The 17,263-nt window shown below is 47.0% G+C and overlaps 1 protein-coding gene across 11 annotated transcripts in view; it reads left to right on the top strand.

The window, feature by feature from the left end:
* Positions 1–17,263, top strand: part of CCM2 (CCM2 scaffold protein) — a 51,863-nt gene that overhangs the window by 19,257 nt on the left and 15,343 nt on the right. For 10 of the 11 annotated variants that reach the window (XM_052638937.1, XM_052638934.1, XM_052638930.1 and 7 more), the window contains one exon: positions 3,055–3,228. The exons of the other annotated variant lie outside the window; for it this stretch is intronic. In XM_052638937.1, the coding sequence (XP_052494897.1) occupies positions 3,055–3,228 (174 nt within the window). The remainder of the gene's footprint in view (positions 1–3,054; positions 3,229–17,263) is intronic. 11 annotated transcript variants of the gene reach the window in all.

The following is a 17,263-nucleotide window of genomic DNA, read 5'->3' as shown; positions in this document are numbered from 1 at the left end:
GCAGTTCTCATCATGGGTTCATCTGCTGTGGGCTTGGTGGTGACCACCTTGAGGATGGGAATTGTCTCATGCCTCCGCAGCACCTTCCTGATGACTGGCTGGCAGAGGCACCAAACCCCTTCATTAACCAGTTTTATTTCTCCTCTGTGGGGTGCTGCGTCACAAGAGGTAAAGGCAGAGGAAGGTGGAGTGGGGCTCAGCATAGGGAAAGCTGATCCTCGAGCAGTAGGGGGGATCTGCAGCGGGCTGTCCTGGTTTCTTCGGCTGGCAGAGTGTCTCCGTAAGGTGGGTTGTAGGTCTTGGGCTCTGGGTCCTTTCCAACATAGACTGTGACTTTATGACCCGTCCCTCATTGTTAAAACAACAGCTTGGGTTGCATGCGCTGTGTGGCCCTGGTGCTTTGGCTGACCTTGGCAAACCTCTCACCTCCAAATTGGTTTCCTGTTGCTCCCAGGTGTAGAGGAGTAGCAAGGTGGAACATCAGACAGATCGAACTGAGCTGTTTTCACGCACCGTCAGATTCAGGATCATCCACGTCTGTGCCCCAGCTGGTTATGATCTGAGAGAGTGAGTTCTGTGAGGTTAGCAGGTAGAAATGGTGTAGGGGCAGATGTTTACTCTGGCCAGTTTCGGACATAGGTCATCTCTGTAACGTTGTGTTACATGCCTTGGTATTTCCATAGCCCTAGGGCAGTGCCTTGTACATCATAGGAGCTGGGAGGCTCTCAGCGCAGATACACAGTCAGGCAGAACAGGATTGAAGCGTCATCTGTGTGGGATGCCAGCCAGAGATGGAATCACAGTTCAGTATGGCCTGGCCTGGCCTGCTGCAGTCACGCTGGTGAAACATGTTTATATTCCCAGCTTCCCTTTCAATGCAAAGTTTACTATCGGTGCTTGAGTGGGAAATTGTGGGTGACCGTTTCCCACCATTTCCATGTGAGCCCTGCATGGTGGCAACCTGGTCCAGACCCTACCCCCTACTCCTGAATTTCACCTGAAGTGCTCCACCTTCTTCTCTCCCACTCTCCTAACTTGAGTGGGAAATTGTGGGTGACCATTTCCCACCATTTCCATGTGAGCCCTGCATGGCAACAACCTGGTCCAGACCCCGCCCCCCACCCCCGAATTTCACCTGAAGTGCCCCACCTTCTCTCCCACTCTCCTAACTTGTGCTGGGGCTGACAGTGCCTGTGGGAGGGAGGAGAAAGAAGCCTGAGAGGATCAGGAGGGCGGTCTGAGAGCTGGGATCAGCCGTCATGGGCTCCTCCAAGGGGCACCCTCTGTCCACTCTGCAGTTCTGAGATGGTGGAGATGACGCTGTCTGTGTGATCATGGTATTGATTATCTTGTCCACGGCTTAAGTGTTCAGTTCAGTTCAGTTGCTCAGTTGTGTCCGACTGTTTGCAACCCCATGAACCGCAGCATGCCAGGCCTCCCTGTCCATCACCAATTCCCGGAGTTTACCCAAACTCATGTCAGTGTAAGCAGCTGTAGATGGGAACTATCCTTAAAATAACAACGTTTTGAACAATTTCACATATATAAACAAAAAGTAAATGAAGGCCCACATGCACGTTGTCATGATCATCACTAGCCCTGTGGGCCTCATATCAGCATTATTTTACACCCACCCCACCCCACACCCAGTATGAAGCACGGAGGGGCTGCAGTGGGATGTGGAGCAGCAACTAGGCGGGTATCCGGCACAAGGAAGGGGTACTCCAGGATTACTCCTTTGGGGGATCAGAGGAGTAAAAGGCAGATATCCAGGTGCCAAGTACTCAGGGGTAATGAGCACAGACTAAGGAGCAGAGGAGAAAAGCCAGACTCTGGCTAGAAGGAGCAGGAAGAATGCTGGGGTTCACTTTGCGGAGGGTGTCTTTTAGGTGGGGTGGCCTTTATAGCTGAGCGTCTCTGGGTCTGGGGCAGGCCCTGCAGGATCTCCTGGGAGGCCCCCAAGGCCTCACCTGCCTTAGTTGGGGAGTCACTGCTCCTCTCCACCCTCCATCTGTGAGACTGACGGGCTGATGAGGCACCTCACAGAATCATCGGCTCTGTGGCATTCTTTTGGGTGGGATATGGTGGGTGGCTGAATTTCCCATGCAGAGGAGAAACGGAAATGAGAGCTTTTAGAGCATGTTTGGTGACACGTACATTGTTTCTGTAAGGGTTGGTCAGAGGTACCCCTGCCATGGGTCCCGCCCAGGCAGGCAAGCTGGAGCATCATAGACAGGACAACGAAAGGTGACTTTTCCCTCTGGGATGGGTCACCAGCTCTGGGTTTTGCTCCTGTGTTTAGTGACATTTCCCTGCCAAGTCTGCATGCTGGCGTGTTGTCTTTGCTTTTATGTTCCGACATAAAACAAAACTGGAAGTGGTCACCTCCGAAGAGCCCTTCGGAGCTGCTGGGAGGGGTCCAGACCTTTTTCTGGGCCTGCAGGCGAGGCTGACTTCATTCTCCCTGACCTCCCTGGTTCTTGCTCTGCAGATTTACTTTGATTGCAAGATTGGCCTTCAGGCTGGTCTAGACACTGATCTGGGGGTGAGGTTGCTTACCTAGGTGTTGGTCAGCACCCCGAGGCCCTGGCAGAGGGAGGGGACAGTGGAGCACAAGCCATGCTTTCACAGGAGAGCGTAGAGGCGGCCTTGTGACTGTTGACTGCATTTTCTGTTGATGCCACAGCCCTGGGCACACCTCCCCACCTTCTCCAAAGACTGCAGTGAAGTGACCCAGCAGAGCCGGGAGGGGTGGAGCACTGCATCATTTTTGTCTTATGGGGGAATCTCCTGTTTCTGCCCTGTTTTCGTCTCCTGAGTTTACTCGCCTTGAGTACTGTCCTTTGAATCTTCTATGTGTCTGTGAACAGGTGAGGGACGAGTCCCTCAGTACCCGAGGCAGCCCTTGGCCCGGCCCACCCTGGCAGCAGTGGCCAGCCCTTGCCTGCACGGGGACTGTGGCAGTGGCTTGGGCCACTTCTGCTTGTTAGCCATGGGTACAACACCAAGCCTTTGTGAATAATGAACTCCAACCATTGCCGTTTCTGCCTGCAGCCTGGAATTGTGTCGCCGTTTAAACGAGTATTCCTAAAAGGTGAAAAGAGTAGAGATAAGAAAGCCCATGAGAAGGTGACAGAGAGGCGCCCTCTGCACACTGTGGTGCTGTCCCTGCCCGAGCGCGTCGAGCCCGACAGACTGCTGAGCGACTATATCGAGAAGGAGGTGAAGGTAAGTCCACGGCCGCAGGACACACCTTGCCTGTCGCCAGCAAAGGTTCTCAGTGCACCACACGCTGCGGTCTGGGACCCGTCCCCGCGTGCACCTTGGCTGACTCCCACTCGGTGGTGCCCCCATGGTGTTATGTCTGATACTCGGGTGCCCAATCCCCAGATTGCTGTTTTCTGGCCCCATTTCTGGTTTTCTCTCCAGGAGCAAGCCACCTCCTTACTCGTAAAGGCTCGCCGTGTGTTTCAGTTCCTTGGTAAAGGCTTAGAGCTGTCCCATGTGTCATTGTTCCAGCCTAGGACACAGGCTTCTGAATTATGTCAGAGACTGTGCCTGTTTGTGGATTAACATGATGTGCACTGCTGTATTTTTAGTGCTTCCTTGAAACACTGGAGTGAGAAGAATACAAAGGTATAAAACTGTGCGGTCAGAGAGAATGGGAAAGGGTGCAGCAGTAACGAGCGAGTTCCGTAAACTCGCGGAAGGAGCTGATAAAGGTGGGGTCGCGAGTTCATGGAGCCCTTGGAGCTGGACCCTTGTCCCTCAGAGGATGCAGAGCCATCCAGCTGCTCTCGGGGGTGTCTGGGGGTGTGCGGAGGCACCGTGCACATTGTGAGCGTGCGGAGGGGTCCGCTCTCACTTGGCATGGTGGGAAGTGGGAGGTCTCCCTGGTGGAAATGCAGCACTAGGGGGAGTTTAGACATGGGGGCACCTGGCCCAGGGGACGGTGGGGAGAGACCCAGTGTGAAGATGCGCAGATTGAGTCAAAACCTGTCTGGAACAGTGAGAATCGCCAACCCTGTTTCCCTCAAGCTTTCAGAAGGCCTGCAACCAGGCCTTTCCCAAGGGGGATCCTTAGAGGGGTGCTTTTATGTGGAAGCCACGCAGCCCACAGAAATGCTTCCTCAAATGACCCTGCTGTGACCACCCCGCCAGCCTGAAAGAAGCCGATGCTCTGCAGCTCTGCCCGTGCTCATGGCTTCTGTCATGGGCAGCCAAGGAGAAGTACACGTTTGAGGAAAACATGTAACCTGGGGACAGAGCCCAGCACAAACACAAGAAGTAAACGTGAATGCAGTGGCAACAATGCAGAAACTGGAGGAAAAATAAGAGTATGTGGTATTGTCGGAAAAATAACAAAGACTGTTAACTGTGAGATAACAGGAAAACAGGTGGAAATAAGAGCTTTTGGAATTAAAAAGTCTTAATTATATATCATAAACAATTCTTTAGAGGGGTCAAAAGGTAAAGAAAATCATCCAGAAAGGATAACCAAACGATAAAGTAAACAAAGATGAGAGAGAGAAAAATTTTAGAATCTGTCCAGGAGGTTTAGCAGCTGACTCATGAGAAGAAGAAATGGAGGAGAGTGGAAGGAAGTTGTTAAGACAGCAAGGGCGTTTTACAGAATTCACCAACAGACATGACTCTCGGATTGAAAGGGCCCCTTTCTGGTCATAATAACCAGACAAATCAGCTCTCTAAAACATGATCCTGCAGAGCCCATTCTGACGAGGTTCCTGGGGGATGTACTGCCTTAGTGCACAAGGATGCACCAGGAGAGTGGAAAACACAGGTCCAGAACTGGAGTTTAGGCACAGGGAGGAGCAGAAGGAATTCCCAAGACAGGAATCTGGAAAACAGACCAGAGCAGTTCTGGGAGAACAGAGTGCGGATGGTTTTATATGTTGGGGTAGAGGCTGCTGATGAATTGGGAAGACAGAATGTGCATTAGAAACAAAGCAAGTGAAAGGGTAGGTGTATATTACACCATGAAAATGTAAAGTTTGGGGGACTTCCTTGGTGGTCCAGTGATTAAGAATCCACCTGCCAGTCCAGAGGGTATGGATTTGAACCCTAGGTGGGGGGATTCCACGTGCAGTGGAGCACCTAAGCCCATGTGCTACAACTGCTGAAGCCTGAACTCCAGCGCCGTGCTCGGCAACAAGAGGAGTCACCACAGTGCGAAGCCCAAGCACTGCAGTGAAGAGGAGCCCCTGCTGACTGCAATTAGAGAAAGCCCCTGCAGCAACTAAGACCCTCTGCAGCCATAGATAAGCAAAATAATTTTTTGGAAAAAAAAAAAAAAAAAAATTTAAAGTTTGGGGACTTCTGCTTCCAGGAAGATGGAGTCAACATTTCTCCCTATTATTCCCATTAAGTACAACTAAAAATCCTGGACATTGTGTATGTAACAACTATAAGAAGACTGAAAGAGAGATGGCAGAGCAGACCTCCAGACCCAAGCTGCAACCCAGTGGTGAGTTCCCCAGTTCCTGTTTTCCCTTGTGTATCTTAAGCTTTGGAGCTGAGCTGGCAAACAAGAAGAACCAACAAAATTCACTCTCTCTGGCTAAAAGACCAAGAAAGGGATGGCTTAGCAGGACAGAAAATGTTTAACAGTACCTGCTCAGTTCCAGCTGACTAAAAAAACCTGTGGCCCCACCACTGCTTCTGCTTGCAAAGGCCAGGTGGGGACCAGAACCCACCCCAAAGGAGGCTGAGTAAGGAGCAGAGACTTTATCCCTGAAGATTGCCTAGTGGAACCGAGGTGTCAGTGGAGACATAGGGAGCCTGGAATTCTGCCCTCAGACAGCAGCAGTGATACACACCATCCCTCCTGTCAGTGGGGGCCACTTGGGGAGCTGGAAAGCCAACCATGTCCAGCAGGAAAGACGAGCCCCTCCACTCAGGTGGCAGCAGGGGCCAGTGGGGAGTCAGCCCCTCCACCTGTGCTCCCTCCCGCTGTGGAACTAGAGCAGATTTTCTGACATTTGTGTCATCAGAGTCTTGGAGGGAGAAGAGATGGCTGGCTTGGGTCAGGTGGGGAGAGCTGAAAAACTGATTAAAATAGTCGTGGTTGAAACTTCTCTGATTTGGTAAAGAGACAGACTTAGAGATTCAAGAAGTTGAGTGCACCACCAACAGAATAAACCCAAAGCAGTGCCCACTAAGCCATGTCATAGTGAAACTTCTGAAAGTGAAGACAAAGACAGAGTCCTGAAAGCAGCGGGAAGGAGCACTTCACCCATGGGGAGGACAGAATGACTGCAAACTTCTCGTCAGTGCCCAGAAGGAAGCGACTGCCGCCCTCCAGATGCTAGGAGACGGGCTGATGAGAGCACGCTCACCCGCAAACAGCAGCCCAGAAATGGGCTGCTTCCTTGAAGGGCCCAGACTCCCACAGGTCACTAGTAAATAGATCACTTGAAGAGCCCTGTAACTGTTAGAGTAGCTTAATATCTAATTTGAAAACACCTGTACAAAACTTCACCAGGCTCAGGTGGTTTCTGGAAAATTGTATCAGGTGCTTAAAGAGTTAACAGCCTGCACAATCTTCCAGGAAAACAAGAATGGAGGGAACACTTTTTAACTCATTTTCTAAGGTTAAATAAATTGCAGACATGAATACAGTTACTTAGGTATAAATCTAATGAAACACGTTAGAGTTCGTATGCTGGAAGCTACACAACACTGATGAAAGACTCAAAGATCTGAATAAATGGAGAGATATACCATGTTCATGGTTTCGAAGATTCAGCCTAGTTAACATGTCAGTTTTCCCAAAACTGATATATAGGTTTGATACAATTCCTATCAAAATTCCAACAAGATATTTTACAGATACGGACAAGAATATTCTAAAATTTATATGGAAAGGGTTTGAAAAAGAGAAAAATGAGAGCAGTCAGTTCACCTGATTTCAGGATGTGCTTTAGAGCTTCAGCAATGAAGACTGTGGTAGCATCAGGGGGGATCAGCACAGTAATCAGTGGAGCAGCATCATGAACCCAGAAACATGCCCTCACACATAAACCCAACTGATTGTTGACAGAGGTGCAAAGGCAAGTCAGTGGAGGAAGGGCTGTCTTCTTAGCAAATGGTGCTGGAGCCAATGGACCCCCATGGGCATAAAAATGAACTACACTCTAAACCTCACATCTTACACAAAAATTAACTCAAAGTGGAAAATGGAATTAAATGTAAAATGTAAAGCTGTAACACTTTTAGGGGAAAAACATAAGAGGAAGTCTTCAGGACCCAGAGTAGGCAGAGTCCTTAGACTTGACACCAAAAAGGGAACAATTGGTAAACTGGACTTCATAAAATTTAAAAACTTGTGTTCTGCCAAAGAATCCATCAGGAGAGTGAAAAGATGAGCTAAACACTGGGAGAAGATATTTGCAAGCCACCTGTCTGCTAAAGGTCTTTTATCTAGAATATATAAAGAACTCTTAAAGCCTAATAATAGGAAAGCAAATAATCTGATTAGAACATGGGCAAAAGTCATGAAGAGACGTTTCATACAAAAGAAGGTATTCAGATGGCAATAAGCACATGAAGATGTTCAGCATCACTAGCCATTAGGGAAGTGCAAATTAAAATACAGCGAGACATCATTGCATACCTACCAGAATCACTAAAGTTGAAACATTAGTGAGAATACCAAGTGCTGGTGAGGGTGGGGAGGATCACTCTTGCATGGCCAGTGGGCTTGTAAAATGGTGCAGCATACTAGAAAACAGTGGGCAGGTTCTCAAAGACTAAATCTGCAACTGCTGTGTTACCTGGCAGTTGCATTCTGAGTATTTCTCCTGGAGAAATGAAAATTTAAGTCGACACAAAAACGTGTACGTGAATATTAAAAGCCACTTTATTCATAATAGCCAGCAACTGGAAATACCCAGATGTCCTTCAGTAAGTAGATGGTTAAACAAGTGATGGACAGCCATACTGTGGAACTCTACTCAGCTGTAAAAAGGCGAGAATTACTGATTCCTTCAATAGCTTCCAGGAATCTGCAGAGAATTAAGCTCAGTGAAAAAAAAAACCAATCCCCAAAGTTACATACTGTATGATTCCCTTTTATAGCATTCTTGATATGACAGAGTTATTGAAATGGAGAACAGAGAGGACTTGCTAGGGCTTAAGGAGGAGACCAGATGGATAGGAAGTGGGTATGCCTGTAAAAGAGAAATGAGAGGGACCTGGTGATGGAATGTTCTGTAAATTGACCATGTAGTCAGTATCCCGGTTGTGGTCCTGTGTGATCACAGGAGGTTTACCTTAGGGGGTGACAGGGTGTGGTGTATAGTGGATCTCTTTGTATTCTTTCTTACAACTGCATGTGATTTATAATTATCTTAAAGGTTTTTTAAAAAATGAAAGGTCATGCATAAAGTTGTGATTTCAGTATGTCTTGGCACAGTCATGAAGTAGAATTACACGTAACAGAATGATACAAGCACCAGGTAATGCTTAGGTAATAGATAGTCTAAACTGTGAGAGGAAAGGGAGAAGTGGGAGTGGTGGTAGAAGAGAGGTGACTCTTTCTTTGCCATAAGTGGGAATCACCAGCTCCTGTCTTAAACTGATGAATCAGGCAGTGGCAACATAAAACCTTTATTTAGAAAGTTAGTCCTAGATCCAGAAGACCCAGAGTTGCTGCCCCTAGGGAGCGGTGCATAGAGTTGCCTGGACTGGGGCCAGACTGTTCTTTGTTAATAAACACTTCGGGGGACTGTGTAACCTTTCTTTAAACTTCGCACATGTGTTACTTTGATAAAGTAAAAACCGTGACAGCAGCACAGGCTGCTAGTGGTGAGGGAGCTTTTACTCCCACATACTGGAGTGTGGTTCTTTATGGAAAGTATTTTGTATTTAGAGTGAACATTACTAACATGAAAGTGAGAGGCACGTAGTAGTAGCTTTCTCTGTGTTGAATGCTTACTGTGTACAGCAACCCTGTTTACCATTTTAACTCCTTTTCTCCTTGAAGCCCTACCCTGCCTTTTTAAAGCAGAAGCATCCTTCCTCTAGCTGCCATCCCAAGCTGACACTTGTCCTGGAGGAACCCAGTGCAGTGCAGGCTTGGGCCTTGTGAACTCACACACTGGCTTTGAATTCTGGCTCCAGCAGCTGGGTACTCGTGTGATACCAAACGCAAACCCAGGATGCTTCCCCCACCTCACCCTGGGATGCTTCTTGATGAAGCATCATCAGGCATCTTGATTTCTTAATGTGTCTTACTTACTGTATTTTTAAAAGTTGAATATATAAGTTATGGACATGATGCAAAATTTAGATGGTGAGGAGATTGCTGGTGAAAAGAGGTTCCCTAGTTCCCACCCCCACCCCCACCCGACCAGAAGGAATTCCTGGCATCAATTTCTTATATGCCCCTGCAAGGGGGATTTGTCTGTACCCAAGATCACACTTGTGTGTGTCCCTAAATGATTACCTAGTGGGTCATTTGCACATTGCTGTTTACAGGCAACAGTGGATCGTGACATATCTTGGAAGGTTGGGGCACATAAAGCTGCCTTGTCCATTTTGCCGGCTGTGTAGTATTCCATTATTTAGCTGAACCATATTTTTATGTAACCAGTGATCTGTTCATACATATTTGTCTCTGTTACACACATTTTGCTAACTCTCTCGGATAAATTTGAAGTAGAATTTCTGGGTGTAAAGCTTTCTTTCTATTTTGACAGACATTTCCAGGTTGCCCTTCCTGTAAGATTTAAGCTGGTAGACACTGTTGTCGGTCTGGGAGAATGCCTGTTATCCACACTCTAAGGAGCCACGCAGTGTACATGCAGGCCTTTTGATCTTTGCTAATCTGGTGGTCCTAGTTTCATCACAGTTCATACTTAGTGAAGCTGTATATCTTTTCCCAAGTCAGATCTCTTAAGTGTCTTTCTATAGCTATTTTTCTGTTCAGTGGTTTGTGGTTTTCCCTACATCTTCCCCAGCACTCAGTGTGGTTGGTAAGCTCCCTCTTCGCCATGAAGTGAGTTGTGAGTTTTCCCTGTTGGTCGCTTGTTGTTGTTCAGAGACATTTGGGTTCTCTAAGAAGCAGAGCCTGAAACAGAGCCTGAAATCGTGTCGGATCGCCTGGAGATCGTGTTGGATGATTCAGGCCATGTTCTCAGAAGAAGGGCAGGGAAGGAAGCAGGATGGGACAGAGGAAAAAGATACGTATCTGCCCACTTATGGGCATGTAAGGGGCACCTGAAGGCCACGCAGGCACCTTGCTGTCCCCAGTATGCAGCAGCTTCCCTACCTCCTCATCGTGATCCAAACCAACCCTGCAGAACAGTGCCGCCTTCCTCTGCTTGCTTGTCTGTGGCATCAGGAGGAGACGGCAGTTTTAAGTGTAGATCCCTTTTGTTTCCCCTCACAGGAGCATTTTATCAGTAGGGCCAGGCTCTCAGAACCTACAGAGCCAAAAGTTTCAGGGCTGGGGACACACGCTCCTCAAGTGTGTCTCTTGGATTGATGGTGACCAGGGCCACTCCTGCTGCCCTATTTTGGGCCCCAGACCCGTGCGTTCTGTCCACCGGGGACCAAGCGTGGTGTAATGACTGTGGCATCCCGATGTGCCCTGCATCTCTGAAGAGATGGCATCCTTTCAGATGTCCTCTCTGGATGTGGCCCCACCTTGAAGGGGACCTTGCTGGCCACCTGGGCCTCTGAGTTTCAACAGTGTCTCAGACCCTCTCTTCCACACACCTTGAACAGATTTTCCTCAAAGTAAGCAATGGAATGGGGTGGTGGGATGGGACGTCCCTGCAGCGTCAGTGTTACCAGCTCACTCTCCGGGGGCTTGGCCTCTCCTTCAGGCACTTTCTGAGACTGGAGTCCGGCTCAGAGATTGCCACCCTGCATTGGAGCAGTGCACTCAGTGGTGGTGTCCTTCTTTGTATACATCAGGCGGGACCTCAGTTGGCTCCCAGCAGCTCTCTCGACACTGGGAACCCCTCTCCTCTAAGTGTATCTCTGTAGGGCCTGTGTACCAGCCCCGCCCTCCCATCCCTTGCCTTGCCATGTGAGTCACTGCCCACTGCAGTGAGCACACCTGCCTGTGCTCCTGGTGGCTAAGTGCTGCCCCCCAGCTTCTGCTTTCCCAGGGTGCTGTTGTCCCCCTCGCTCCAGGAAAAGTGAAGTGAAAGTCGTGTCTGACTCTTTCTGACCCCATGGACTCTACAGTTCATGGAATTCTCCAGCCCAGAGTACTGAAGTGGGTAGCCTTTCCCTTCTCCAGGGGATCTTCCCAACCTCGGGATCGAACCCAGGTCTCCTGCATTGCAGGTGGATTCTTTACTGTCTGAGCCACAAAGGAAGCCCAAAGCCTGGTTCTAAAGCACCTCCTCCCTTCACCTCAGAGAACAGCCACCATGGAGCTGCCTGGTGGTGCCAGCACCTCTGCCAGTGCATTTGTTCCAGCTTGTTCTTGAGAATGGGGTGTCTTCTTAGCCCTCCCAAGAAGCAGGGTTGGTCTTGGGGTTCTATGTCTTACACGATAGATCCCGTCCAACAGGCTTACCTCTCTGCATGTTTTGAAACCTTTATGCACAGTTCTCGCATCTCCATTGGGTTCAATACAGGCTTCGAGTTTGCTGAGCTGCTAAGCTGTACTAGCAGCGAGTGAGAGCCGTGTCCGGGTCCCTGACCGGGGTTAAGGTCTATGCGCAGAGCTCCATAGACAGTGCTCGTCTACATGGAGCGGTAGGGTTCCATCCCCCTCCACCTGGTACCTGCTGCTCCATCAGTGTTCAGGCTTCTCCGTTTAGTAGGACCAGCAGGTCCCAGTCCTGCCATGCTGAAATTTGACTTCAGGAACAGGTCTTTGGCTGGGAAGGGAGAGGGCAGACCCCAAGGAGAAGTGTTGTCAAGAAAGTTGCCCATCCTGGTGAGGCCTATGTTTAGTTTGCAAGCAAGGCAGGTGTGTGTGTGTGTAGGTCTCAAGTGCATCTCCCTAGGTGTCCCCCATCCAGGTCTCAGAATCCCTCCCTCCCATCAGCACCCGTGCTCTGCCACAGGAAACTTGTAGGTCAAGGCCAAAGAGGTGGATGTTATAGGGAGGCTGACTTAGACTTAAGGTACAAAATGGACTTTTCTTGTATCTCATTAGCAATTATTTTGGGAAGTGCTTTCAGCTGTTTAGAGCTGAAGTGGTGAGCTCACCAGCATGCTCCTGAGTCAGCTGCAGTCTCTATAAGGGCAGCAGAGAGAGCGGTGGGGATAGCAGTGCCCAAGACAGTCCACTTTTGATACCAGGGCTGATTGAGCTGATGTGAGTGCTTGTCAGATGTTCCCTTGGTCTCTATTTATTGTCCCATCACATTCATCCCTCTGTAGCAGAGCCCTTGACATGCTAGGATGAGTTCATTGGCACAGCATCCGACACCATGTCACCTCACAGCAGGTGTGGACTGGTCCCTGGCTTTGGTGTCGGAGGCACTGCATGTTGGTCAGCACTGGCCAGGGTACTGCCCAGGGCAGTGTCAGATCTGTCCAGAAGGCCCACACTGTCCCATCTCGAGTTCTAGCAGAGATCAGAGCTGCTCATTTCCTTTTGGTTAACATTTGTTTTACTAATACATGTTGTACAGTGAAAAAAATCTCAAATGAATGAGGCCTCACCTCTGTGAAGACAGTAGAATCCTTTTTGGTGCTTTGTGAGCCTGAGTTTGAAGCATCGTGGCACTTTGAGAAAGACGAGACAGTGGTGGTGACATCGTGTCCCCCAGGCCATGTAAAGCAGGGGTGGCTCTTGTGCAGCCCTGCAGATGCAATACCAGGGCATTTTTATATGGCTCCAACTTAGTCAGTTTTTTATTATTATTAAACCATTCTAATTCAAACAAAATTAGCAATTTTGGATGATGCAAGTCTAGAAATGGTAACTAATGTATAATATTGATTATATTTCAGAAAGCTTTTAGCAAATACAGTTATTGAGTAAAGCTATGAAAAGATTTTTTTCATTGTGGCAAAATATGTATCACATAAAATTAACCATGTTTAAGTGTATATTTCAGTAGTAGTAAGTACATTCATATAGTTATGCAGTCGTCATCACCATCCACTTCCAGATCTTTTTAATCTTCTCAAACTGAAACCCTTCCCATTAAACAATAACTTCCTATCCCCTCAGCCTCTGGCCACCACCATTCTGCTTTCTGTCTCTAAATTTGACTCTTCTAGGGATGTCGTGTAAGTGGAATCATACAGTATTTGTCTTTTGTGATTGACTTTAATTACATTGAGTATAACGTACTCAGGTTTCATCCATGTTGTAGCATGTGTCAGAATTCTTTTTTTTTTTTCAGACTAAATACTATTGCATTGTATATATATTCTCTTCAGCCGTCAGTGGGCGTTGGTTGTTTCTACCTTTTGACTATTCTGAATAATGCCGCTGTGAGCATGGGCATACAAATGTTTGTTCACGTCTCTGCTTTCTATTTTTTTCTTTTTCTAATTGTGTTAAAATATAGCATAAAACATGCCATCTTAAGCATTTTAAGTGTGCAGTTCAGTGGGACTAGGCGCATGTGCGTGGCTGTGCAATGTCACCATAACTCTTTCATCTTGTAAATCCAAAGCTGTGCCTGGTAAATAAAGACTTTCCATCCTTTCTTCCCCACAGCCCCTGGCAGCCATCTGTCTTTCTGTGTCTGTGAATTTGACTACTCTAGAAACCTCATATTAGTGGACTCATATGCTATTAGTCTTTCTGTGACTGACTTATTTCACTTAGCATAGTGTACTCAATTTTTACGTGTGTTGTAATGTATTACAGAATTCCCTCCATTTATAAGGCTGAACAATATTCTAGTGTATGGATGCACCTCATTTTGCTTATCCATCATCCGTCAGTGGACACTTGGGTTGCTTCCATGTTGTAGTTATTGTGAATAATGCTGCTGTGAACATGGGGATACAAAAATCTCTTTGAGACCGTGCTTTCAATTCTTGTGTGTGTGTGTGTGTGTGTGTGTGTGTGTGTGTGTATTCCAGGAGTGGAATTGCTGGGTCATATGGTAATTCTGTTTTATATTCCCATCAACAGCACACAGTTGTTCCAGTGTCTTTACATCCTCACTAACAACTTGTTGTGTGTGTGTTTTAATACTTAATTATTTGGTTGTGCTGGGTCTTAGTTGGGGCACATGGGATCTTTGATTTATGTTGTGGCCTGCGAACTCTTAGTTGTGGCATGCCGGACTAGTTCCCCAGTCAGGGATGGAACCCGGGCCCCCTGCGTTGGGAGCGTGAAGTCTTCGCCACTGGACCACCAGGGAGGTCCTTTGTTGCTTTGTTTTTGGTTTTCACTGGCCATCCTAATGAGTGTGAGGCACTATCTCCTTGTTGCTCCGATTGTCTACATCTAATGACCAGTGATCTTGAGCATCTCTTCATGTGCCCACTGGACATTTGAGTACCTTCTCTGTGGCTTCTCTGGTGGCTCAGGGGCAAAGACTCTGTCCACCAGTGGAGGAGACATGGGTTCAGTCCCTGGGCCAGGAAGATCCCCTGAAGTAGGAAATGACAACCCACTCCAGTATTCTTGCCTGGAAAACTCCATGGACAGAGGAGCCTGGTGGTCTACAGTGTATGAGGTCGCAGAGTCAGACACAGCTGAGTGAGTGAGCATGCCGCACACACATGTCTTCGTTGGAGAAAAGTCTGTTCAGGTCCTTTGCCCATTTGGCATCAGATGTCTTTCGTTGAGTTTTAAGAGTTCTCTTGTCAAATAGATGATTTGCAGATATTTTCTTCCATTCTGCTGGTTGCTGTTTTACTCTGGATAGTGTCTCTTAATGTACAAAATTTCAAAGTCTTACTGAACTTCAGTTTCCCTTTGTTGCCTGTGCTGTTGGTATCATAACCAAGAAGTCATTGCCAAATCCAATATCACAAAGCTTTTGCCCTGTGTTTTCTTCTAAGAGTTTAATGTCTGCCTGGAATTCTTTTACATGTATATCCAGAAGTGGACTTGCTGGATCAAAGGTTAATTCTTTGTTTTATAAAGTTATGACCATACTGTTTTCCATATCAACTGAACCATTTTACATTCCCACCAGCAGTGTGCAAGGGTTCCAGTTTCTCTGTGTCCTTAGCAACGTATTATTTTCTGTTTTGAGAGTAGCCCTTCAGATGGGTATGAAATAATATCTCATTGTGGTTTTGATTTGCATTTCCCTAATTACTAGTGATATTGAGAATCCTTTTGTGTGTTGGCCATCTGTATATCACCTTTGGAGAAATGCCTGTTTAAGTCGGTTGCCTATTTTTAAATCAGGTTGTTAGTTTTTTGTTGTGGAGTTACAGTTCTTTTATATTCTGGGTATTAACTTCTTGTCATGTATCTGATTGCAGTTATTTTCTCCCATTGGGTAGGTTGCCTTTGCACTCTATTGATTGTATCCTTTGATGCACAGAGTTTTAAATTTTGATGAAGTCTGGTTTATTTTTTTCTTACTGCCTATGCTTTTCCCCCCCATTAAAAGTTTTTCTTAAATTGTGGTAAAATGCACATAACGTAAAATTTACCATCTTAACCATTTTAAGTGTACAGTTGAATGGTTTTTGTTTTTTGAATGGTTTTAACATTCACATTGCTGTGCACCCTTTACCACCATTCATGTTTGGAATTATTTTCACCTTGCCATACTCCCGTAACCCCATTTCTCCCTCCCCACAGCATCTGGCAACCACTGTTCTACTTTCTGTCTCTGTGAATTTGACCACTGTAGGTACCTCATAGTGGAATCATGTAGTGTTTGCCTTTTTGTGCCTGGGTTTATCTGCCCTGTTGGAAGGACTGATGTTGAAGCTGAAACTCCAATACTTTGTCCACCTGATGCGAAGAGCTGACTCATTTGAAAAGACCCTGATGCTGGGAAAGATTGAAGGCAGGAGGAGAAGGGGAGGACAGAGGATGAGATGGTTGGATGGCATCACCGGCTCAATGGACATGAGTTTGGGTAAACTCCGGGCATTGGTGATAGACAGGAAGGCCTGGCGTGCTGCGGTTCATGGGGTTGCAAAGAGTCAGGCACGACTGAGTGACTGAACTTATCCATGTTGTAGCATGTGTCAGAATTTCCTTTTTAACAGTGAGTAATATCCCATTGTTTATAACACATTTGGTTTATCCATTCTTCTGTCAAGAATTGAGGTGTTTCCATGTTTTGTTACTGCCTGTGCTTTTGGTATCATAGCCAATAAATCATTGCCACATCCGATGCCATGAAGCTGTGCTTTTCTTTATGTTTTCTTCTAAGAGTCTTAGAGTTTCAGGTCTTAAATTCAGGTGTCTGATCCATTTGAGTTAATTTCTGTATATGGTGTTAGTTGAGGGCCCAACTTTATTCTTTGTGTGTGGAATGTTGTTTCCTCAGTACCATTTGTTGAAAAGATTGTCCTTTTCCCACTGGATGGTCTTGGTACCTGTGTCAGAGATCAACTGATACTGTGTGTGAAGGTTTATTTCTGACTCTCTGTTCTATTTCATTGCTCTGTATGTCTGTCTGTATGCCAGTTCCACACTACTGATTATTGTGGCTTTGTAGTAAGACTTGAAATCAGGAAATGTGAGGATAGACATGCAAGGGTCTGCATGCGGTTTACATGAGCACATAAGAGTATGGAAAGACCTCTGCTAATTGCACATCTGTAGAAACGTTCTGGAATGTTCATCTGTGACAGCTAAGTCTGAGCCAGTAATTAGATGTGCTGCTTATTTATTTCTGAACTGCTCTGTCAGAGGAGTGGATTCTCAGCCCTGTAGAGTGGGGAAATAAATGCACAGTTTGAAATGAAGTGAGGTGAAGGTCGCTCAGTCGTGTCTGACTCTTTGTGACTCCATGGACTGTATAGTCCGTGGAATTCTCCAGGTCAGAATACTGGAGTGGGTAGCCTTTCCCTTCTCCAAGGGATCTTCCCAACCCAGGGATCAAACCCAGGTCTCCCGCATTGCAGGTGGATTCTTTACCAACTGAGCCACAAAGGAATCCCAAGAATACTGGAGTGGGTAGCCTATCGCTTCTCCAGCGGATCGTCCCGACCCAGGAATCGAACCGAGGTCTCTGGCACTGCAGGTGGATTCTTTACCAACTGAGCTACCAGGGAAGCCCCAATACACAGTTTAGTTTTATTTTCTGTCCCTCACCCCCACCTTAGAAAGGATAAACTCTAAAACTTTTCAGAATAAGTATGCATTTCCTTATGGAGTTCCCCAGAA

Source organism: Budorcas taxicolor, chromosome 4 (genome assembly GCF_023091745.1).
Source record: "Budorcas taxicolor isolate Tak-1 chromosome 4, Takin1.1, whole genome shotgun sequence".
Classification (NCBI taxonomy): Eukaryota; Metazoa; Chordata; class Mammalia; order Artiodactyla; family Bovidae; genus Budorcas; species Budorcas taxicolor.
Note: the sequence above shows the minus strand (reverse complement) of the source record. Positions and strands in the feature narration are given on the sequence as shown.